Here is a 25578-nt window from a genome sequence, read left to right as displayed (position 1 = left end):
TTGACAGAATCTGTGACTTAAATATAAATCACCTTTTTTTCTAACCATTTTCCAGGATGATTTCTTAGTGCAGATTTTAATACATTAACAAATTCAGTGCCGAGTAGATGCAACATGAAAATATTCATGTGCATCTTTCCCCAAAAATTCACAGTTCAGTTTGTTCATGTTCTTGACTCTTTGAGTGAGGTTTTATTCACAGATAAGCACAAAATATCCCCCAGAAGAGATTTCACCATGTAGACTTTTACATCCAGATGACAAACCCACTTCTGTTCAGGAGTGGCTGGAATATGTGGTAATAAATATTCTAACAGTGGTGTTTCTTTGTTAACTAACCTTAATTTTCCTGTCCATAACTGATTTCCCAACTGCATCTAGAAAACACTGGTCACCCAGCTGGTGCACAACAGATTTGTCATTGTAAATGGCATAGAAATTTGGGATACCAGCAGAGAAATGTGAACATTTCTGAAGATTTACAAATGTCTCTCAACTTTTTTTCTTTCCTCAGGCTTCAAGAATAGCACAAGCATTATGCTTTAGGTATATACCCTAAAATAAATTTCACAAGCTTGACAATCTTAAGAGCTCCCCTGCTCTCACAAGGCATTTCATTTTTGGTTTTGGGAATTCAGTTTTAAGGAAAAGGGTGGATTTTTTTTTTTCAAACTCCTTAAAGAATAAAACTTGTATCCTTACAACTTTTACCATCTTCTTGCCTCGAGTATCAGATTTTGGAAGTGGGAGATAGAGGACATCCGTGAAGGAAAATTTGTCTTATATAAATGCCAAATGCTGTAATTGCATATGATCCATGGTCTTTTCATCACAACATTCACTTCAAAAGGCAAGTTAAAACAGATCATTTGTTACTACTTTACAGATCTGAACAAAGCTCCTTTAGGAACTATTCTGATGCTTTCATTGTGGAAAACCCAATTACGTTTTAAAGTAGTAAAAATAACAAAGAAAAACAAGGCAGAATGGGATGTGTTTTCATTTCCTTTACAGCAGATAAAATAAATATAACCAAGATAGGGAATAGCCCAGGATGAAGCCCAAAAAACTCAGGTTCACACCTAAAGCATTTAAATTGGCTTTTCCCACAGCCTCTTCCATGAGGATACAGTGGACACAAAGGACAACATTCCAGATATTGTTTGGTAAAGGAGCAGTTTGGGGTGTGGGATGGTGGTTTTGGTGCAGGTTATGCATTCAAGAATTCATATTCTGCTGTGATTTCTCCTGTACATTGATTTTTCCCATCACAAAGGAAGGCTGTGGTGCTGCTGGAGAAATTCGAAGAGGTGTTGGAGTTTTATGAGCCTCTTCTATGTAACATCAAGAGGTCAAACACATAAAAGGTTTATAAGGTCATTCTAACCCATTCCCTGGCCTGAGCAGGATTATGAGGAAACCCTAATAGAGAAATTAATTCAGATTGTCTTGGATGGGAAATCAGTCATGTGGATTGGAAACTGGCTGAAAGACTGTAAACGAAGAATCATGATAAATGATAATGTAACAAGTTTATGGAAGGTATCTTGCAGGGTATCTGGAGAATTTGTGTTAGGTCTGGTCTCATCTAACATCTCTATTAATTATCAGGAAACTAAATTGAATTGCACAGGACTGAAGTTCACAGATAATATTAAGCAAGGAGAACATGTCAGCAGCAGCTGAGTCACAGAATTTACACAAATGGATCCAGAGCAGTTAGAAAGCTGAGCAGAAAATAATACCATTTTCTGAAGAGCTTTTTTTGCATTCTGGTACCCAAAGGGCAATGTAGGGTCCTCCCTTGGAACTGATTCCTGTTAGCTGAGTTCTGCCAATCTCAAAGTGAAGGTGCAGCACTGAAATGACATGACCAAGGTCAAAGAAAAAGTTGATGTTGGAGTTTGCAGCCCCCAGAGAAAAGGGCACTTACTTTTACCTCTGACTCTCACACTGCTTCACAAGTACAGACATTTCAGTACTCGATGTTCTCCTTCCTCCCTCACCTTCTTGCAGATCAAGCTCAGCAGGACACTCACAGTTCCCTGTGTAGAGCTTGAACAGTGCTTTGGAGGCTGCATAGGATGTGTTAAATTGTTAGGGAAGCCTTGAAGGAATGTTGCTTTTCTTTGTTCCTTTTGTTATCTTTCTAGAATGAAACAAGTCCTCTTCGGGAGTTTTGTGCTGACTGTGGATTTTTGATGAGTGATTTGATTTGGATTTGGATGATTTGTAAAAGTCCTTTTGCCATGTTATGCATTGTTTGACTGTTCCCCAGCACTTCAATGTTGAAAATCCTCATAGCCCTAATGTCACAAATTGGCTCCATTTTGTCCCTGTTGAATTTTGTAATTTCTTAATTGTATTCTGGTTGTGCCAGGGAAAAATTGTGTTAGCAGACAGTCCTAAACCTTAGTTGAATAGGATAGATATGAAATATTCAGCTGGATCATATCATACTATTTCTTATGTCCAGACCTTGTCCATGACTGCAGACCGATTGTCTAGGAAATGGCTGGGGATGTTTGTGAAAAGAATTGTGGAATTAGGTCATTTCTTCTTCTCTTTTTGTTCACAATGTCAAGGCCTTTGCTGCAGAGGATGGGACCTGGTCTGGTCTTCAGAGTCAGGCTCTGACCCTTCCAATGAGAGTCTGTGGTGGAGAAATTTGTGTGTGCTCATGCAGAGAGTCACAATAGTAACACATCTGTTTCCTCCAATATGAGCCTTTTTCTATTCAGCATCTAATCTAAAGTGGGCCCAATCTGCAACCAGAGGATAGAAGGGTGAACCTCCAGGACTAATTAATTTCAGTTTTTCTAAATGTCTACATTAGGACAGGAGAAACTCACCATTCAGAGACATCATGGAACAAGGAAATAATAATATATTATGCATTAACCTTTCAGATTTAGGTGAGATGAATGCCACTATACTTTTATTCCAAATCACCAAAAAAAATTTCCATGAACTTTCTGTAAGCATGAGGATATGCTAAATCCTCTTTATCTTCATAGAAAAAGCTCATGTCAGGTGAAGCTTTTCAAAAAATCCTAGGGAATAATCTGTGTTTGCAATAACATGAGAAAAAAACCTCCCAGAATAATTTCACAGGGAAAATCTAGGCTCCTTCTCAAGTCCATTGCAACTTTTTCTCACTCTAAATCTCTGACAGGGCTTTGAAAAACTCTTTCTGGAAATTATTATTAGACAGTTGCTAAAGAACTAAAATACATTAATCTGAATAAGGAATTAGCTCCCACTGAAGGAACTGGAATTAAATGCCATCCTCATCCAAAATAGATTGCCAGATATTGGCAGTTTATTGCAGCAGGGAGACAGAGATTTTGCAGAGTGCTCAGAAGACAAATGCTGAAATTCCATCATCTGGAAGTGCTTTACCATCTGATTACTCTTTGGCTTTATCTATCAGAATCTTTCCCTAAATATTTGCTTGAAATCCAAAGGTGGCTAGATACCACAAGGTCCCACCATCTGCAACATTTTTGTTTTAGAATTAAAAGTCCAATCCTTCCTGTTCTGCCAGAACCAAAACCTTTCCAAATAGCCTATATTAATATAAAATTGAAAAATCGCTTTGCACAGCATGTGATTTTGAAAAATCTTTTTTTTGTTTTTAATACCTATTGCATTACAGTAATTGTAAAATGTATATTGGGGAGAAAAGCTTTCATGTATCACAAGGAAATATCTGAAATAAATTGAAAAGATGTTTGTTAATACTAATATTATGTACAGAGAATTTCTGCATTTCTCCAGAAATGCTTATACACAGTAATTAAATATTCATCTTACTTTGTATCTTGAGCTCATTCTTAACAGCAGCACTACATTAACGTGTACATCTAGAAACACATATAACCTAACTTTAAGCATTTTATGAATGTACATAAACTAGGCTTTGGGGCATTGTAGGCTTTAGGAGAGCTAAAATCCCTAAGAATAAGATCCAGTCCATTTAAGATAAAAATTGCCCTCCAGAGGTGCCCAGTTTTCCTCTTTTCCTGTAGCAGACAGTGAAGTAGTCCTGACATTTTCACAGTAGTCCTGACATTTCCAACCTGATGCCTTGGTTAGGCAGCCTGACTCTGCACCTCAGAGCCTCAATTGTGGCTTATTTTTTGAGTTTTGTTCTGGCTGAAAAGGCACATCCAAATCAGAAACTCTCCTTGAAGATAATAGGGATTGCATACCAAAGTATGCAATCAAAGTATGTACCAAAGGACAAATACCCAGCTGTAAAATGCAGCCACCTTTAGGAAGGAGCCGTTCAGGTGTGGCACAGCTGATATCACCACCAGACTGGGGGGTCTGAGCAGAGAAAATTGAAAAAACCTTCTGCCAGATGGCAGCAAGGAGGAGATGAGGGAATTAAATCTTTGGTTTCCCCTTCTTTTTTTTCTCTTTCCCCCCCCTCCATTCATTTTGCATAAACCTGGATTATTTCTCCATTTCACCACACACCACATGAGCAGCTGCTCCCAGGCTTGGCAGGGAGGAGATGCAAGCTTAGGACAGAGAGGAAAAGGATCTCTCCTTTGGCAGCATCACCAGTTCACACTGAGAAATACAGCAGCTAAAGAAAGCCCAGCACCAGAATGGGAAGATTTGTGGAGCATGGGCAGCTTCTCCAGCTACGTGTTTGCACAGCACCTTGCACAGCAGGGTCCTGGGCCCTGCCAGAACCTCACTGGTCACCAGTGATTATGGTCTGAACCAAGACCTCAGCATCTGCTGCACTTTGTGTCCTCACAGTCCTCCACAGCACAGAGGCTGCACTGAGATAATTTTCCAGTCATGCAGACCTTGTTCAGCGGCACCCCCTGCAACCTCTGCATGAAGGGTTTGGGATGCTGTAAAATTTCCTGGTTGTCTCGTGCTGTTGTGTAACACTTGTATATCACTGCAATGGGCCCTGTGCTGAGACAGTGCAAGACACCCTCTCCCACAGAGTATGACTGAGAAAATACAGAAATCCAACCCTCGTAGTGTCAGTGAACCTCCAGTGTACAAGCTCTGCAGTGATGAGAGGCAAAGGCAAGCCCAAAGCAGAGAATCATAGAATCATTTAGGTTGGAAAGAACATCAAGTCCAACAATTAACACAACACTGCCAAGTCCACCACTAAACCATGTCCCCAGACAGCACACCTACAGGTTTTTGAACAATTCCACATGATGCCATGGGCTGTACTTTTTAATTGGGATGAGAATTAAAGAATGCCTGTTAGAAGATCACACATGACACCACCTTCATCTCTATGGGCTACTAAGGACGCAAGATTTTGCCATGAAGGGAACACATTCCAAAGTGACCTTCTTGAGACAGAATTTACAAATATAAAAGCTACCTGCTGATGTTCAAACATGTCAAAAATCTCTATGAATGTACTGAATTCAAAAGTACCCTGGTTGGGAGTCAGGAGAACCCCAGCTTGAGTTAGATTTTAATGCATAAACACAGGCCTACTTAAATGCCTCCTTCCCATTTCTCCTTTCCCAGATCCTCATCCAGAGCCACAAAAAAAAAAAAAAAAAAAAAAAAAAAAAAAAAAAAAAAAAGAGAATAAAAAAGGGAAACATCTGAAACTAGACATTTTTTTGGCTCTCTCCAGCTAACAAATGGCCAAACTCATTAAAAACCAGTGTGTGCTGGAGAGAAGGGAGGGATGCTTCACGGTAGAGAAATTGCTTCACAATGCCAAATTTGAGAATAATAAAAAAGAGGGAAAACTTATTAATTATCCCTTAGAAAAGAGGAATTTTCAACTAGAAGTGTTAAGTGTCCTCAACTGTATCTGCTTTGTGCAGTGCCTTGTTATGTCTTACTGAGCATTGTGACAGTAGAAGTCCCTGCTAGGACTTGGATAAGAGCACAGCAGCATCTTGTATTCAAAGCCTGGGTTTAGCTAATCCAGTTACCTGTAAATTAACCTCAAAACCACTCTAGCCTCAAAATCTTGCCACATCACACTTGGCTCTGTCTGATTCTCACTTACTTCTTTTCTTCCTGCCTTTGATAGAACATTTTTGCAGTGTTTCAGTACTTTGGCTTCTGGTCCCTGGGGAAAACAGGATGAGCAGAGACAGATAAAATTAAAGAGATGTTTGCCAATATAAAACATAATTTAAAAAGAAAAAAAAGCACCCTTTTCTGTGTCATTATTGAAACTTCAGATTGTAAGAGCTTAAACGATTCCTGTGGATCGGCTTTACTGCTCACTTTTTATTCTCTGCTGTTTGTTTTTTAACATTTCCTTTAAATGAAGTAATAAAACGAGGCAAATTCTATCCCTTTCACTTTCTGGCAGGTTTCCTTCCTATTTGTTCTGTGTATTGGGCTTCAAGTGGTGTAGGGAAAGCAATTAGAAGAGGCACACAGTGGGATGCTCACCAAGCAAGAGGGCCCACAAATATGTCAGTGAAAACCTGGGTCTTCTCTTTAGAATCTCCTGTTAGGGACAGTCACTGGATGCTATTCTAATCCACCAAAATCTCTTTATTTTGGGTTTATGGAGTACGGGATGAAGTTTTTCAAGCAGTTTTATGTCTTTTGCTGCTATAGAAAGACAACAAAGGAGGCTTTCTATCTTTTTTGTGTATTCTGTTGTCTTTTTTAATTTAGTAATTAGGATCTTGGTTAACTTATATCTCCATGGACCTGAAGAAGTCTTATGATTAAATATTCTCAAGGGATAGAAAGAATTTTGGTCTAATGTTGTCCTGTTTACTCCATTTGGAGAAATCCATGACCCTCTTGAGATAACAAAACTGTTGAATTTCACTGGGGTACAAAGATAGCTTTAATTTATTAATTTGCTTACTTTTTGTTGCTAATATAATTCAAATCACCGCATTTAGGAGAAGAATTTATCTATCAAAAAAATTGAACAGTTTCATTCTTACTCCTCCTACCAAGCAGCTCATTTAATTTCTTTTTTTGTTGAAAAGCTGGAAAATCAACAATACCCTGAGACTCCCAAAGTCATCTTCCATCTGTGTCATGGAAGACACTCTCTTGGTGCATCAGAGTTTAGAAATGGACAGAGACTGAAAATTGGCTAGATGGACCACTGGTCTGCACTGAAAAAACATTTCTTATTTTTTTAATAGCCACTGCAATTTTCTTCCTTTCCTTTGAACATTTTTAATGTTGCACCTAAGCCGTGGAGGAAATCAGAATCAATATTGTGTATTCATTGATTAAAAGTACTCATGATACAGATTCACAGAGACTGCCAAACATGAGAGACTGTAAATGCATTCTTCAAACACATTCCTGCATGTGTCAGTGAGAGTGTTTAACTGTATGTATCCAAATATTGGTGTTTTATGCAATTCCCTCAAGCACTGCTGTTAGTGATTCATTCCTGTGTTTCTCCTTGGCACAAACAAAATCCTTTGGGATGAAGAGTAGCTGTGGGCAAGACCACAGAGACAGTACCATTTTCTTTTTTTAATTGTACTTGGGCCGTTTTCACGGTTTAGCAAATGGCAGAGACTTAAATGTTTTCCCAGTTTGCATTGGAGGAATCACAGTTCTACCACGCAATGCAGGAGCTTGGATTTCCCCCACCTGGCATCTCCTTGCAAAAGCTCTGATCTGCACTGGCTACTTTTACCATCATCCTTCATTCTGAAGGATTTTGGGGCCAGATGCAGCCATACCTTCTGCTCTGTGATTCCTCCACTGGCAGGGGCAGGCTGTGAAAAGCAGAGGCTGGTCCCAAGGTGCTGCCTCCAGGGCTTGTGATCCTGGGCAGGGCAGAGCACAAATTCTGAGGACAATGAATGGTGAGGAGGGAGCAGGGGCTCTGTGCCTGCTGAAAAGGACAGTCTTGTTTTAATACCTGACCTGGTAGATTTACACACCTAGGGTAACCTATGGCTTCAGAAGTCCTGCTGACATGGATCTCCTGTGGAAGGTGAACTTGTGTACCCTACAACAAGCTGTGCTGAGCCACCCACCTTCCTCCTGAGCAAGCCATCCCTGCATCCCCAGGCTCCTAGGCATCCAAAGAAAGCTGTGCCCTTCACCCCTGCACCCATCTCGTGGGGCTGGTGTGCAGACACCAGCTCACCTGCCTGAAGAGTCTGTGCCAAAGCTGTTTCACTGCTGTGCCTGCATCCTGCTCCTGATGGAGGGCAGGGAAGAAAAAGGCAGAGAGGCCAGCTGTACTCCAAAGTTAACCCCTAGTGTTTGCAGTTCTCTTTGTGCTGTCTGTCACCTCCCCCCCTCCATCTTCTAGCACCCTTCCTAAGGTGCTGAGTGATCCTAGGATCACCTAAGGTGATGAGTGATCACATGTGGATATTGCTCATCAGCTTCAAGGACATCACTGTGTCCTTGGGTGCAGAGGTGCTGTTCAGGACAGCTGTGGACAAAGCTCTGCTGGGCATTTAATCTATTCCTCTTTTCCAAAAGGAACTGGGAAGGGATCTGGGATGGACTGAATTGGAATCTGACCTTGTGAGTGAAGGGATCAGCTGAGCAATGAAAAGCTTGAAGATAGGACAAAGAATGAAGGAGGGTTGCAAAGGATGTAAAGATGAAATATAGTCTAGGCAGGAAGTGGAGTGAAGCTGGTGTAGGGAGGGAGAGGGCTTGTCTTGTATTTTCTTCCCAGAGGGATGTGCAAGAGAAGCAGAAGGTGAAGTTAGAGGCTTTTTTCCTTCCCTTCCATCCTTTCCTTGCTTTGACAGAGATGCCTACTGAGGGTGGTGGGACACAGGGACAGCTTGTCCAAAGAGATGGTGGATGCCCCATCCCTGGAAACATTCATGTCCGGGTTGGACATGGCTGAGCAACCTGATCTAGATGCAGATGTTCCTGCACATTGCAGGGCATTGCACTAGGTGACCTTCAAAGGTCCCCTCCAACCCTGACCACACTGATTCTCAGAAAACCTGACAGGGTGACACTGAAGGAACCAAGTGAGGAGCACTTGTGTGAGGTGACACACAGAAACAGCCTGTGCACTGCCAGAAGCTCGTCCAATGGGCAGAGCTCTCTAACGGCAGTCACAGTTTTGCTATTGCACCCTTATGAATTCTTCCATAATTTGATTTATTTCTAGGGACATTTCTCTTGTTCTCTGTTATTAATACTACAATGTATAAGTCTCTTTAAACACTTTTCATCTGTTCTTGTTTATTTTATCAAGAACTAGAAACCCAAAGCTGCTAAGGGTAGTGGCATGGGCCCAGAGTCATCAGAAAGTGATGTCACATGGTTCTGGTTCCCTTTTGGGCGCTCTGTGTACTTCTCTCTTTCACTTAAAAGTCACCCTAGAAGTCCATGATTTCCCTGGGAAGGGGCTGAAGGGCTGTAGGTTTGTTAACCAGCAGGACACATCTGTGAAGGGGCCAGTGTGAGCCAGGAATGACAAGGCAGGTCAGGCAGTTTTTAGCATGATAAAATCTGGGGTCAAGTCTTAAGCAATCTCATACCTCTGCTTTAAGTGGAGAGAGACAGACAACTACAGAGAACAAATCTGCTTCTGACCTGTACCTCAGGATGGAGCAGACCATCCTTTGGATGTGCCCAACTCTTCACAGTGACTACAAACCAAATTTGCTTGGCCAGCTGGTGAGCTGAGCCTCATCATTGCTGGGTAGCCATAAATAACTCAATTCTTCTTTATTGCAGCAGAGAGTTAGACAATTATTTCCTGGATAACTTCTCATGACCACTTTCTTACAATTAATTTTTGCTGTGTGAACAGACCCCTTGGCCATCACTCTGTCCCTGCTCCCAGCCAGCCAAGGTGCAGCTCTACCTCAAATGTGCTGCCCTAAGTGTTCAATGCTCTGGATGCTCCCTCAGTCCTTCTTCCATACAGAGCAGCTGCACAGCAAACAGTGCAGGAGCACCTACACAGCTGCAAGGGCAGGAAAACTGCTACATGAAAATGTCTGGGAAAATGCTGACATGAATCAGCATTACGTGCTTTACTCTGGAAAGGAATGCTGCAAGAATTTTTGGTGATGGGTAGCTGTGTAACCAGGGATTGATTGGTACAAGGTCTCCATGTATAACTGTACTGGGGACAGGGAGAGAAAAATCAGTTTGATTGAGGAGAAAAAAACCTTCCTCCAAAGTTTTACAGTGAGGCTGAAAGGAACATGAGCAGCCTGAAATGTTAAACCTTAAATGAAAGGGGATTTAATTTTTTTATTATTTTTTTACCTTGAAAACTGGCAGTTGGCTGAAAAGCAACTTGCTTCATCCTAACTTCTGTGGTTTTTAGCATAATACTTTCTGTGACCTACAGTAGAGTAGGAATGTCCTTATCAGAGGGAGAAACAACTGCATTGATTTCATTAGGATGTTTATCACACAATGTATTTCAGCAGACATTCCTGGTTGCCCTCTGTTGAACAGTTAAAGCTTTTAAGATAAAATAGCATGCAAGCAGGATGGCATGCTTTATCCCAACATTTCTATAATGTAGCTTGATAATGATCTTTCATTCTAGCTGATGAGAGGTAGCAGTTAAGAAAAATAAAAATAGAGATAAATTTGCTGGCTAAAGTCCTGTAGGTGTACTTGAATGAGAGTGATCAAGCAATAGGGATCAAGGGCTCCTTTCTTCATTTCCAGGGATTTGAAAAGAGTTTTAAAACCCTTGCCAGCCCAACCTCTGCTGAGTGGGATGCTAAGAAGGCAGGAGCCCTCTCAAAGTACCTCAAACCCTCCCTTTTTCCTGGGAGAGGAAAGCCAGTGGAGGCTGATGCCATTCAGAGCAGAGATGAATGATGGAATAGCTCATGTTGGAAAAGACCTCTAGGATCACTGTGTCCAGCCATTGACTTGCCAGGCCCACCACTAAACCATGTCCTTCTGTGCCAATCCCCACAGCTGGCCCTCCTGGCACTTGGTCACTGACTACAATCCCACTTTCTCTCTAACTTAATGTGATCTGGGATAAAGAAAATAGCCCAGCAGGTGGTGAGGCCCTGCCGAGGCCTGGTGCTGCAGTGACCACACAGAACCCCCGCGTGCGAGCTGGGCCTGCAGCAGCTGCACTGACAATATTAAGGAAATGAAAAAAAAAGGGCACCAGGTAATTTTAGCAGCGAGGAGTATTTCTAGTGTCCCTCTGGGCTGCATGCTGAGAGGATCTGTGCCTACTACTATTATCACTAGAAAAAGATGTTTAGCTCAGTGGGAGCAGCTAGTTTCCTTTAACCTGAGAGGCCCTCAGCTCTGGAGAAAGTCAAACTTCCCATGCCACTTACATATCTTCTTAGGAAATTAAGGGGTCTAAGCATCCTTTACAGACAAATTTCCAGCCTGAAACACGGTAGGAGTTCCTTCTGTACCCATCCATTCACAATTAGTGTATCTTATTGCTGAACAAAAAAGGAGTTTGGATTTTCAGCCACAAGCAAGGTCAGGTCTGCATAGACACAGGTGGCAAATTCCACCATGCTGAGGGAAAAGGAAGGTGAAGCTGTTCATGCCTGTCATCTTAGCTCTCGTTCTCCTCCCTTCCAGAGTCTAAATATATCAAATGGCTTTGGGGCAACTAGAAAAAGAGAAGGGAGAACACAAAAAACAATTTAATAATGTCCATTGAAGCAAAGAGTTTTGCTTGCCCCCTGTTTTAGATGAAATATCACATGCCCCAGTAGGTGATCTATATTTCATTGCATCTTTAAAGATGCTCAGATCTGGAGAGAATTACATGCTATCAGAATCTGGAAGAACAGACGCTGTTAAGATTTCATCAGACATTTTAAAAAAATTAGAAAATAAGAGAGAAAGACACATAGACACAGCCTGGGAACCTGAAACAACATTCCAACCATGCAAGTGACCTTGCTAAAGTCAATTAGCATCTTCTGCTGTATATCCTCTGGAGATGCATGGGTACAAAATCATGAGCAACCAATAACTATTATTATTACTTATTTTGGGGGGTTTGCTTTTCTGTATATAGTATCAGAGAGTAGCAGCAGATGTAGGTAAAAAGTGTAAGGGATCTGTAGCCTGAAACATCAAACTATGTTATGAAATTTAAAATAGCAGCATGTAGGCACATACCAGGAAGGACATGCTAATTATCAGCAGAAAGCACTTTTTTTCATGAAGAACTATGTTCTCTGCATTATTCAAAAGCTGCCTGGCTCTTCAGGCATTGCTTATACAAGTCATTGTGGCCTCATTCTGTTTCCCAGACCTTGGACTTAGTTCAGGAGTTTAGCCCTTCATGCCTTGTTCTTTCACTGGGTTGGTCCTGGAGAACAACAGAGAACTTGGGGCAGTGAATAACTCCCCTGAAGCTCCCCTGAGAATAGGTGGGTCCCTGTCTTGGACTCTGGGAGGTGCTGAAAGTCATGCTGGCAGCGCTGCCTCTCCATTTTCCTACCCATCTGTTGTCACCCATAGAATGGGATGAACTAAATACTGTTTTCCCCCATATTTCTTCTGTTTTCCTCACTAAGATTGCAACCACTGCAGAGAAGCTGTGTCTGCCCTAACCCTGGGCATGTTCAAGGCCAGGTTGGACAGGGTCTGTATCAATCTGGACTTGTGGAAGGGGCTTGGAACGAGACCATCTTTCAGGTCCCTTCCAATCCAAGCTGTTCTATGATTCTATTATTCCCCAAGAGCTGTATCAGAGAAAAGCTCCATTTTCCCAAGTGCTTTGGTGCCACGTTCATGTCTGTACACCATAACTGCAGCAAAGGCAAAACCCTTGCTTAGACAGGGAACAGTTTGCGTCCTGAAAGAAGGGAACAGACAAAATATCCTCACAGCAATCCGGCACCTGTGATTTCCTCGATTCCATCTGAAAGCTTACTCTCTATTTTGCTGACATATGAGCTGGGTGCCCTATTGTACATCAATGTAAAAAATAGCTGTTATCTGCTGTTTCATGGGAGATATGGCAGAACATGATTTATTTGTGCCTGCTCTGCTGCCTCCTTTGAAATGTTGCCGTCGCTCACTGCACCCTTCGCTGGGGAAGGCAGATGGTCATCACAAAGTTTCCCATAACCTTGCCGTGCCTGCTGCATAGTGAATCAATGAAACCTGAATTACAGAGCTCTGCCTGGGCTGGGAGCTGTGCTGCTACAGAATCCTGCAGTGCCTGCAAGCCTCTGAATGACAGCACTGCCCAGACACTGAGGAAATGTGAAAATTCTCTCCAGAATTTCAAAGCGGTGCCAAGTGGGGATTTTTAGCTGCAAAGTTGCATTCAGTGTGAGCCAGGACTGCGTTGCTCAAGCTTTAATTACCAGCTTGGAAATGCACTTTTTGTGAGTGTTTGAGTGTTAGGTGTGACCTCTCCTTAGAAAGAGTAGAAATAAAAAATCCAAACAGGATTTGAATATGAAATGCTGGGGACAAGGATTTTTTTGAGCCTGAACAGCAGCATCTGCCCCTCTGTGATAGCTGCCTCTGCTTATGTGACATTTGCAATGAGGCTGCAGGTGATTTGGGAAGTTGGCACTAGACTGCAGTTCACCTTTTGTGTCAGCTTGTGCCAGGATACCCTTGCCAAAAGGCAATACTTTGGGGGGAATAACAACTGGGGATAGGGAAAAAAAAAAACAACAACAAAAAGCAAAACCTTCTGAAAAGCACTTTGTCACATTTCCTGGGCTGTGGCAGGCAAATGCTGGGAACAGTGTGAGCTCCTGCCATGAATGTAGGCATAGGCAGAAATCTCTCAGTGTGATGATTACCTCCTTTACATACCTGATTGAAGGCAAGGTGAGTAAATAAAACATTTTCAACACTGTCTCCCAATTTCTGATATTTATTTGCTCTATGAGCCAACATGCTGGAAGACATCTGTGTCTTATAAAGCCTCATTTCACTGATTTTTCCTTAGGATGGGAATCATTGCTCTGAGCAGGTCTGGCAATTTCAGATAATGACCTGCATGCAGCACAGGTGCTTCTAGAAATGGGTAATGCTGGATGCAATACATGTTAAAGTGTCTCCCCCAAATGGTTTTAGCTTTTTGCAGATCACTGTTTCCATGTGTGTGTGTGGAGGGCAGAGCCTCTCCCAAATTCAAGTCGTCAGCTCATTCCAGTAGTGTGCCTAGGCAAAGAATGTTCTCTCGTATGAACCCACTGCTGCAAGGCAGTTTAGACATCAACTGCCTTGATAATTTTGTTTTTATTAAATACAATAGGAATAAATCTGAAAACTGATAATCTAATTTATGCTGGGGAGAAAGCAAAATATTATTTGGTGTGCAAAAGACAATCCCTGGATTTAGATTTTTTTTATCAAAGAGATTACTTGTGCTGGAACAACTTTATCACTAAGCCTTATTCCTCAGTTTGCAACTGGATTTGATCTAAACTCACACAGGCTTCCGCTGTCTTGGAAGGGACACATACAATTATCCTACAACCAGTAGCTAAGGAGTGAGGACCTTTCTTATAAAATCCTTCTAACAATAAAAAAACAAACAAACAAACAAAATAAAAAACCACAAAAAACAAAACCACAAAAAACCCAAATATTTAAATGGGGCCAGATTACTTTACAGAAAAAAAAGGCCTGGTCTTGTTTACAGACAGAGGCTGAGTGGACTTGATGTGTCCTTTAGTGATTGTCATGGAGTTTTATATATCATAGCACTTACCGAAATAAGTGAGACCAGAACAAGGTTTATACTCTCAAAATGTATGAATGAACAAATCCTGGTTAAATTTAGGTGTAAGGTAGATTCTTTTCTCTGTGCCACTGATACAAATCCATGAGATCTCAAATTAACAATTCAAAAAGTCTGATTTTAATTATATTTTCTGGAGACAGAGTAGGTATCAAACTTTGTGGATCTGTCTGTATCCTGAGGAATCAGAATTCATTTTCTGTACATTTCCGACTTCCAAAAATAATTTCCAATGTGCCAAGAAATCACAAATCCTCCAGAAATTAATAGTCATCTCAAACTTTTTGTAGTAATTGGAGATTTGTCATTGTCCATCAGTTAAATGTGAAAGGTCATTCTCTCCCATGGGGTGAGGGGCTTGCATGCAACATTTTGGTCTTGGATATCTGGGAATCCCAGACTGCAATAAGTATCTGAGCAATCCTTGAACTGCAGCACAGAAATGCAAATGAGCCTATAATGAGTAAGACAGAGTTGTGGCAGGGAGCAGGGACAGATCCCAAAGCCCAGCGAGGTGAATGGTGAGGCTCCTGTTGAGTGCAGCGGTGTCTGAGCAGAGCTCTCGGCATGTCTGTGAGAGGAGACACAGCCTATCGCTGCATCACGTCATAAACATGATAACCACACGCCCATCTTTTCTGCTTTCTCTCCCAGGATGGAAGGAGAAGTTTCATTGGCCACCAGCTTGGAGGGGTTATGGAAGTGCCAAACAGCAAGGACCAGAGAGTCAAATCAGCCAGAGCCATCCAAATCACTTACTACCTCCAAACATATGGCTCTGTCACCCAGGACCTCATTGGGGAGAAGTGGGAGAGCGAATTCTGTAAACTGATGCACAAGATGCAGCTGGATCACCAGGATCTGCAGCTCTACTCACTAGCATCCTTTAGCCTCTGGAAGGACTTCCACCAGACCAGTCTCTTGGCCAGGGGCAAGATTTTGGTGAGCCTGATGCTGATTCTCCTGACTGCTACCCTCTCAAGCTCCATGAAGGACTGCCTGCGTAGCAAACCTTTCCTGGGACTGCTGGGAGTACTCACTATCTGTATTTCCAGTGTCACTGCGGCAGGGATATTTTTCATTACTGATGGAAAATATAATTCTACTCTGTTGGGAATCCCTTTCTTCGCTATGGGTAATTATTTATCTTCATAATAATAGGATTAACAGAGTTTAATGACAGAATTGTAAATTACATCCTGGGTTATAAAGTGCAGATTTTACTTTGAGTGAAAGTCTAAGTCATTTTCATCTTTCTAAATTGAACTGTGGCTTGCCAAAAAAAAAAAAAAAAAAAAAAAAAGGAAAAAAAAAGAAAGAAATGAAAAAATAAAAAAAGAAAGAAAAATGGAGACAAAACAAAGCAGTAGCAACAATAAAAAGCAAATGACATTCCTGGAATCTCAGCCAACATGAGAGAGGGGCAGTTTTATTGATCTCTGCTACAGAATGAAGGAGAAATTGTTATTGAAATCTAGTCAGCTCAGCAGACAAAATGGATATGTGTTGACCCAACTTTGATGGGAGGCGAGCCAAAAGAGTTATTTAAATAGGAGGGTACCAAGAGAGGGCAGATTTTAACACCCTTACCCAGAAGGGCTTTTCTTTGAGTTCTGCCTGAAGGGCAAAATGAGACAGGATGGTGTAAGAATAAGATTGATGGACTTTATCTCAGAGAGGAGATTACAGCTGTGGTGTTTGCCCGGCTGGGAGCACAGGGGCCTGTCAGGATCTGTGGCACGTAATCCCTTGGTTTGTGAAATCCTAGATCAGCTGCACAGATTTCCTTTGCATTCCACCCAAACAGGGGAAGGTGTGGAAGAAGAACAAGTGTAAAACCCAGCTCTTTAGGCAGAAGAATTGCTTTCTCTGTAACTGTCTGGTTCCAAGCACTTCCAGTGCATCCATGTGGTTGATGAGTTTGCTGGGAAGTTGCATTTGAAAGGCAGAGGGAAAGGTGCCCAACTCAATTATGGAGGAAATGTTTTGTGCCCTCACATCCACGCTTGTCAGAATTTTGCCATACCGTGAGTCTGAACCCCAGTGACGATTCTGAAATATCTCAGTGGTGGCAGCCCAGGGCTAAACATTTTCATGCTCAATTTCTGATAGCAGAGAATCTTACCTGTGGCCAGAGCTCCACATTCTTACAGCTAACTTCTTAAGTGCTATTCACGCTTCAAGTCCTCAAGAGCAAGTACTGTGTTATGCTAAGAGTCAACTAAATATGCAAAGTTACAAGCCAGAGTCAAGGTTTGAAGAAGGGTCTTATACTTTCCTTAAAACCTCAATCTCCCAAAAGACTGTATTTTCTTATCTTCCCCTAAGAAAATTCCTGTGGGTGTATGCATCCCCAGTCCAAACCTCCTACTTAATCTAGGCCTATTTAAACCTCCTACTTAATCTAATAATGCATCTGTGTCGCTAAACAAAAGGCTGAGCTGTGGCCTCATCAGTCCTGCTCTCAGAATCTCTGGCACAGCTGCTTGAGGTGGGAAGGAGTGGAATGGAGGAATTGGTTGAAATTCCAGAAGGGAAAGAGAGGAGTGAGGCAAAAGACCCCAAGGAACTGAATGTTTGGTTTAGCCTCATTAATAGTGATAAATCTGTGCAAAAGCCTCTAATTCAGTCATCTGCACTGCTGAGTTGTGGCAATGGCCCCTGACACAGACTGCCCTGTGCCAGCTCTTCAGATTTGTGCATGGCTCTGTGGTGTCAGAGGAGTTGATGGAAGGCAAGTGCTGAGATGGGGAAGGGAAGAAAGCCGGCAGAGAACATGCCAGATTGTGGCAGACAGATCCTGACCTGTATGAGGGGTGTGGGTTTAGGAAACAAAGAATGGAGAAAGGCATGAGGTGAAGAGGGGGTCATGCTTGTTAGCAGATTTTGACAACCTTTTCCTTGTGTGTCAGGAGGTGCATATCAAAGGAGGAAGCAAAAGGCACTGGCTTGCTTGTGCAGCAAGTAGAAGTAGAGGTGAAAAAGCCCTGAAGTGATGAGAAGCACCTTCCCTAAACTGTGCATTCCTCTGTTGGTGTCTCTTTTTAGATGGTTGGAGACATGGGTAGCACATTTTCTTTGACAGGTCCCAGACTTGCCACTCCCAAGGAGCTCCTCAGTTCAAACCTTCTCTGCAGCCCCAGGGTGAGACACAGGTCAGAGCTTCTGAAAGCAGAGTGCCTCAGTTTCCCACCTCAGTAGTCCATGACTTTGTTTGCTGTCTTAGGAAAAGTAACATTTATAGCTTTCTGTTGTGTTTTGCCCTGTCATTCTTGTCACAGCCACTGCCAAGAGCAAAAGGAAAGGGAAAAAACATCTCTTGAAGTGAGATGTTTGCAAGGATTGTTTCTATAATATCATATTGAATGCAATTCAGGTTGAAAAAGAAAGCATTTATGTAACTTCTTCTGAAATTTCATTCAGGAGTCTCAGACTGAGTTGAAAATATCATTAGAGAACAGCTTGCAACGCTTGGGAACTGCTGCTTATAAATATTAGGCAGCACTTACAGTTTAGTGGAGGAAAAGACAGGCAGAATGTCTTATTAAAGTCTTACTGGGTTACCTTCTGCAAAGTACCGTGTGCCTTTAGTCCCTTAAGGGACACTGCCACCTAATGAGACCTTGCTCTGCCCAGAGTACACCAGAGCCCTCACTGGGCAGGGTTTTCTGCTGGACCTGGCTGTCATGGACTGCTCTGACAGCCCAGAGTAGAAACAGGAAGACCCCAGGACTGTTGATTCTGGGGGTCAATAAATAACCCTGGCCCACGTTACTCCAGTGTCCCTTGCTGCTGGCACAGCAGAAAGCAAACATCAAATGATAATTGAGTGAAGGTAGAAGAAAAAGTGTGCAGGGTGGGGTTTCCCTGAACTGCAAATGCCAGATTTGCAAGTTAAACTTTCAAAGTCAAGTTACTTAGATTTAAAAAACTGAAACCAGGCAATAACAGTGACAAAGACCCTGCAAGTGCAATGCAGAGTACACGGGCAGCATTAATTCTGGCAGCTCCCAACTTTGGAACACTTCAACCTGACATTTGCAAACCATCCATTTAAAGCACATTTGTTTGGTCAAAAATATGCAGTTCCTTCTAGCATTCACTTTTCAAAGGACTAATTTTAATGGAAATTTTGTTATATTCTGGGCTTGTCCTTTTCCCTGCAAGGGTGACAGGATGCTACCATCTGAATGACAGGAATAACCCTGGAAGTTTAGATCCACAATTCCTCTTGCAGTGCAGAGCTTCTGTAGGTTTCAGTAGGTGACAGAAGCCTATAGAAAAGTGGAATGTTTATATTTTTCTAAATTTAGACTGAGTGACCTCCAACATAATTATTTACTGTAGTCCTGCTGTGAGGGAATGGTCTGCTGGGATAAAGCACATCTCTGCTGTACTGGGAGAAGAGTGTTAGCTCAGACTGGCTTTTCTTTATCCTTGAAGGTGAAAAATTTCAGTCTTAAGTTAGGCATGAGGTGGAAAATCCTGCTTGCTCTGACTCCCTCTTCCCAGCCACAGTTTCCTCAGACAGCTGCCTTGGAAAAAGTTTTCTCAGTACAATGTCTACCACTGCATTTTTGCAGTCATTCAGGAGAAACTCTTCAGGAGGCTCCCCTGCAAATCTCTGGCTGCCAAAATCTCCTGAAAACAGGATCAAGAGAGGCTGAGTTTTAGCTGCTCATACCCCAGACAAATGGATAAATGTTGTGAGTTAATGCAAAGGCGCTTCTTTAGTTTCAGAGCTTCCTTGTTTATCAATTCAATTGGGCCTAAATGCTTTATTTGTCTGTCTTTTTAGTCAGAATTTAATAATCTGTGTGTGAAATCAGAGGAAATAATGAGAAAAATGAGACTGTTCTACCTCACATTTCTCTTCTGGGACAAATAAAACTTGCAGCTTCTTCTACAAATTTAGGATCAGCAGAGCTGTCACGACTGGCTGTGTTTCAGACAGAGGATAGAGGGTCATATAATTAAGTTTCAGATTTGTTCTAGCCCTGGTTAGATGTTCACATCTGCCTTTTGTGTTTAGATTCATATGCAATTTCAAAGGGGTGTTATGTACATGACATAATTATGGTTTCCCATGCCTAATCATCACTAATTAATATAACCAGAAGGTTAACTACATAATTGAGATATTATTGCTCCCATGATCTGCTTTTTAATGCACAGGAACCAGACTGATATCATCAGGGAGATAATGATTTAACTCAGCTGAGGTCCCAACTGTGTATTTTTGAAATGCAGGTGTACCAATTACATCATTTTACATTGCAATTATTTTCGACCAGTCCATGAAGTACTTCATTATATAGATTAGTGGAAATCTTATTATTAAAAACCACCTACAATATAATTATAGTGTGATTATGATTTTTGTACTATAAAGGGTACATGTTTCTTAGAAGGCTGGATTCACAGTGGATGTGAAAAATATTTCCTGTCGTTTGTAAGGCCAGACCATGAAGTCCATAAGATATTTGTGGGAACAGCTGTTTGTAACTGGCTCTTTACAGAACATTAATCTCACTGAGTGCCCTACCACACACTGCAGTATTGCTGCCACTCCTGCCAGTAACCAAACTGCTTCTAGAGTAAAGAGATACAAAAACTTTAAGAGCCAATAGGCTGCCTGTATGCAGCAGTAGCCCCATGCCTGATGTAAGAGCTCAAGATGGATGGCAGAGATTGTACTTTCAGTGCAGACTTTTCTGTTAAAATTTCCCATTATTCATTCCCTGGAGTTGTTCAAATGGAAGGAAGAATCAAGGCAATAGCAGACAAGACTCCAGGCAGTTATTAGCATTTCAGATAGAAGCCATCTACCTCTTTCAGATGGCAGTTGTTGAAATAATGACTGGTGATCACCTTTCAGTAAATTTAAGATGTCACAGTATTATATTAGCAGCAGAGTCATGGAAAATTGCAGGAAAAAAGCCCTGGTTCAGATGAGAAATTATTTTTTTCAAACCTCAGAAGACAAATGTGAGAGCCAAAGTACAGGCTGTCACTAGTTTACCTGAACATGAAGTCTCACAGTATTCTAACCTTTGCTTCAAGCAATGGACTTGCTGATTACAAATGTGACAGAAACATTCCATGAGTGACTCAGACTTTGGGTTTGTCCTTTTGATGCAGCAGTAAAGCAAATCCCATATGAATCTCATATGAATCTCATGCTGCACCATCACCTCCTATCTGGGTGAGGAACAAGAGAATGACCCTGTAGAGAAAGAGAGTCCTGATATAATAGTCCACCCCTCCATGCCTTAGAAATGCAGTGAATTTGTTGTTCAGATGTAACAGCAGTTCATGTCTCCACACATTCAGCAGACCTTTAAGGGCTTAATTATAAAATTTCTGTTATTGACTTTTACAGAGAAAAATGGGAATTTTAAAAACAAAAAACAAATCCAAACAAACAAACAAAAAAGCCAACAGGAAAAGAAATTGGAAGATTTAAAATGTTTAAGATTACTTATTTAGATGGGCACTTAACACAATTCATATGAATGGGTTTAGAAATTCACCATATCTATATATTTGTAAAGTTGATTTCCCCATAACATGGTGTCGTTCCTGACAAGTCTATTTCCTGTTGCAGTAGGTGGGATTTTTTCATTCCTAAAGGAAAGAAATTTCACCCAGGAACAATCTTTCCTGGAATTTCAGTAGAAGACTAAAGATTTTCTGGGATAATTTGCTGCACTTGCACCATTCAGCCTGGTCCTGCAATTATGTCCTGAAGTGGTGATGATCAGGGAGAGGCAACTGGGCTGGGACTGTTTGAGCCTCCTCAAACACGGCTGAGGGGAGATTATCCCTGAGCAAGTCCTTTGTGCCTTCTCATACCCAGCAGAAAGGGATGCATGAAGCAGCCCAGCCAGCCTCAGTCCCAGCAGCAGGGTTTGCAGCACCCAATCCAGGTGTCCCAATCTCAATTTCCTTTGCAGGCAATAGAGAGAAACAGGAAAGTCCAGAGCTATTTGGAAAATTGCTTAGTAGGCGTTTGGGATGAGCTGTGTTAATCTCTGGAAGGTTTTATCCATCTCTGAAAGAGGATGGCTTCTTAGACTTTAACACCTGAGGTTTTGTGGTTTTCTGGTGGTAAAATAGACTCATTTCTAGACTTGGTTGTTTAAGGTTCTTTATTGCACTTCTTCTGTGTGTTGATCTCATTTAGGCTGGACATTTAGTTTGGTCATGAGAAAGAATTTCTTCACAGCAAGGGTGATTAAACATTGGAACAGGCTGCACAAGGAGGTGGTAAAGTCACCATCCTGGGGGTGTTTAAGGAATAACGAGGTGAAGCACTCAGGTGTAGTCCACATGCTGGTGTTGAGTCACAGGCTGGACTCAATAATCTCAGGCGTCTTTTCCAACCTAATTGATTCTGTGATTCTGTGACTCTGTGGTTCTGTGATACATAAGTTCTAAAAGAGAGACACATGGAGGCATGTACAGCAGATATGCACAGACTGCCTTGAACACCTTAGAAATGGGATTCTAACCCTTCTTTTCCTGTAGAGACTCTTCAGAAGGTCTCTTATCAACCCAAATGTCATCCTCCAGGGATGGTGGGGCTGCAGGGCTGCAGGTCAGTGGCTCTGAGGCTCAGCACAGGTTGAAGCATTCACCCATGGACCACTGGACCACTGCCCAAGCACAGACCGCCACTGCCAGATCCATAATGACAGAGCAAACACAAAACTCATTCTCTATGTTTGTTGTTTGGGAAAAGGCAGGTAAAGTCTAGCTTCTTCAGTAGCTAGTTGGAACTCAATTAATCCATTTGTCCCAAGAGAAGTCTCCAAATAGTGTTGTCTGTTACTGTTGTTGGTATTATTAAAACATCTTCCTTGGCTCTCCACTTGCAGCTAACAGGCTGGTAGTTGTCATTTGAACTGCTTCGAAGTTTCTGCAAGCATTTCTAAAATTCTTTGGAAAATGTGAATTAATTAGAGGAGATACCATGATTTAAGTGAAAAATTCAAAGGCTGAAAGGAATTATTTGCTTTTGCACATCAAATGTATGATTACTACTCAGTCAATACACCAATTCAATCCTGATAGAAAAGAATATTTCCTCTTCAGATGCTTCACACATTTGTCTGAACACCTCTTGCTTTCATTTTTCTGCCTTTTCATGGCAATGCTCATTCCTTCCAATGGGTTATTTAAAGTTCTTTATTGGATGCACCTTTTCTGTGTGTTGATCTCATTAAAGAGGAGTTTCATTCCTTGTGCTCGATGCACATCACATTTACCTTTGGCTAATTTGGGCTGGAAAGGAGCTGCCTCATGGCAAAAATTATTTAGCTCTGTGTATATCATCCTTAATAGGGCACTGACAAATCCAGCCTTGAAGAGCACCAACATCAATTCCACAACCTGCCTCAACAGCTTTTTCCAGGGCTTAAAAAGCCCTACATTTATAAAGGTATTTCTTAACATTTCCACTGCTGCATTTTGCACCTATAAACTCCAGGGTCTATCTGGCTCATCTGTGGAGTGTAATTTTTCACAGTACCTATGTATATGCAAATACTTTTATTATATTTTATATGCAGGGCTGCGCTTATTTCAGTTTGGATATAATTTCCTGCCAGATCCTTTTCTCACAGATATTTTACTATTAGTTCACACATTCCTGTGAGCTCCATACACACAGGAGGATTGATGGTGGCTTCTGGTCTCTGCAGGAGCAGGGTGGATCTGCAGGAAAGAGCAGATGTGGGGTAGGCTGAGGACGTGTGCTGTGTTCTTTAGTGTGTTTGGAAATATTCAGCCTTGCCCTTCTGTTTCTTTTGAGCTGGGAAGGAAAGGTGGGCTCTGTTAATCAGGAAGCACAGAATGAATGTTCTATGCTCCATCAAGCAGGCTGTCCTCTTGCCTTAGATTCTGCGGTCCTCTGCAGGGAAATCCAAAATTGTGTCTCTGGGTTTTGGGCAAAAACTAAAGCCAGCAAATGTATTTGTTTTTCTCCTGGAATACATTTTGTGTGCAAATCATCCCTGGAATTCACTGTTGTGAGATATGGTTGTGTCTCAAAATTCAGAGTGATAAAGAAAAGGTTGGATTTTTACACAGCTAGCTAAAACATCTTCATTATTTTGAATAATATTGCAACACTAAACCATAACCATAAGGAAGAAGCATAAAAATTAATGACCATGCTAAAAACCTGGTTCAAAAATTGGTACAAAGAAATTTCACTTGTGAAGAAATTTTCCCATAGCTGCCTACTTTTAGTCTGATAATTTTCCCCTGAAGAGTTCGAAAAAGGATACAGAACTCAATAGACCATTTACCAAATGCTCTAAATCAATATTTATCTTCTATATCCATCTGCAATGTTAAAAACTTTGCACAGAATCAAGGTTTAAGGAGTTTATTGCAAATACCAAACGAACTAAAAAGACTTTACTCAGCATTGTATCATTTATATGTCATTTGCCACTAGCTAGTTAAGATTTTAATAATTCATTTTTATCCTTCCATTCCTGATCCTTTTTCACTCCATTTCCTTCCCATGGAGTGACTTCTCCTCTCTGGTGGGATAACTGCCTGCAGTCACATCCAGCATGCATGACCCAAACTGGCTCAGGGCTCACTGCTCCATGAGCAGCAGCAAATGACGGCAGCAGCCCACGTTGTTCATGCCACCATCATGTGCCTCTGTTCCTGGCCTTCAGGGAAAGGTATTCCCAGGTGTGACAGCTGACTTTCCATGTCTTACTCCTGCTGGATTTGTACAAACAGGTCATGTTTCATCCACACTTTTCTGATGTGAGATGAGGAAGATGTTATTTTGGATGTCCAAAGTAGCAAGGAAAGCTGCAGCAGCTGAAGATGCAGGCACAGGACTGAAGGGGGTGAAAACCTCAGGCCTTTGCAGCTGTGGATCACTAAAAATACTCTTTAGTTTTTGTTCTGCAAGAGTGAGCACACTGTCCTCACTGTCTTGGCTGGTTTTCAGTGAGGATAATTGCATTTGTCTCTTCCTCTGATTCCCCCTGCTGTGCAGGTCAGATGCAGTGCTGGTGAGCATTGCCTGGCTCCAAGCATCGTGCAGGTGCTGCTCTGGGAAGCAGATGCTGGTTTTTACCCAGAAGTGGCTGAATTTCACTGGTGAATGCAAAGGCCACATTATGTGTGTGGCTCAGCAGTCTCTAAAATCATTCTGAATTCCCTGTGAACACGTATCTATTCCTCTGCATGTTGTCCATGCATTTTCCTGCAGTCATCCCTGGCATTTCAGCACTAGGAAATTTTTTTGCTCATACTCTACCTTTCTAAAGTTCAAGGAGGAAAATCATTCCTTTGCAGCCTGGTATTACACTTAGACCTGCCCTACCCACATATCCCAATCTATATTCAAATGCAGATTTTCCCTGGAAATGTTAAATACCATAGCTTTTCCTGGTGTTATGAACTCCATTGCTGTTGATATCCTGTTTTTAAAGAAAATTGTTGTGCTAGCATTGCCATGAAACCATTCAGTACTATAGCATTTTGCAAACTTTGCAGAAACTCAGAAACTGCAGGGACAACCTACTAGAAGGAGCACTTGTATTGTTTTATAAAGGGGTACCTAAGGACAGATTAGTGCACCTGGTGATTCCCTAGAGGGTCAAAAGTTCTGTATTTCTTTACATTTCTAGCTGATATTTTTGTTGTTACTCTTGAGAAATTATTATCCTGCAGGGAAGACATAGAGTTACAAGAAGCTGAAGGTGGGAAGGTGCTCTGCATATCGAGTGCAGAGCAATGAAGCCTTCTGTCCTTCTACCATAACTGGAAACTGATTAACACAAAGTTCTCTGCTAATGCAATTTAAACCTTCTAAAACTAGACTGAGAGACTTGGGAACAAAAATCCTGTTTATGCTTAGAATAGATAGCACTGAA

At 41.7% G+C, this 25578-nt stretch overlaps 1 protein-coding gene across 2 annotated transcripts in view; it reads left to right on the top strand.

Moving 5' to 3' along the window:
- The window catches only part of PTCHD4 (patched domain containing 4), an 80871-nt gene that overhangs the window by 9994 nt on the left and 45299 nt on the right, over positions 1–25578 (top strand). For both annotated transcript variants that reach the window (XM_058836185.1, XM_058836184.1), the window contains exon 2: positions 15320–15800. In XM_058836185.1, coding sequence (XP_058692168.1) covers positions 15320–15800 — 481 coding nt within the window. The remainder of the gene's footprint in view (positions 1–15319; positions 15801–25578) is intronic.

This window comes from Poecile atricapillus, chromosome 3 (assembly GCF_030490865.1).
Source record: "Poecile atricapillus isolate bPoeAtr1 chromosome 3, bPoeAtr1.hap1, whole genome shotgun sequence".
NCBI classification, from domain to species: Eukaryota; Metazoa; Chordata; class Aves; order Passeriformes; family Paridae; genus Poecile; species Poecile atricapillus.
This window is presented reverse-complemented; position numbering and strand designations above follow the sequence as displayed.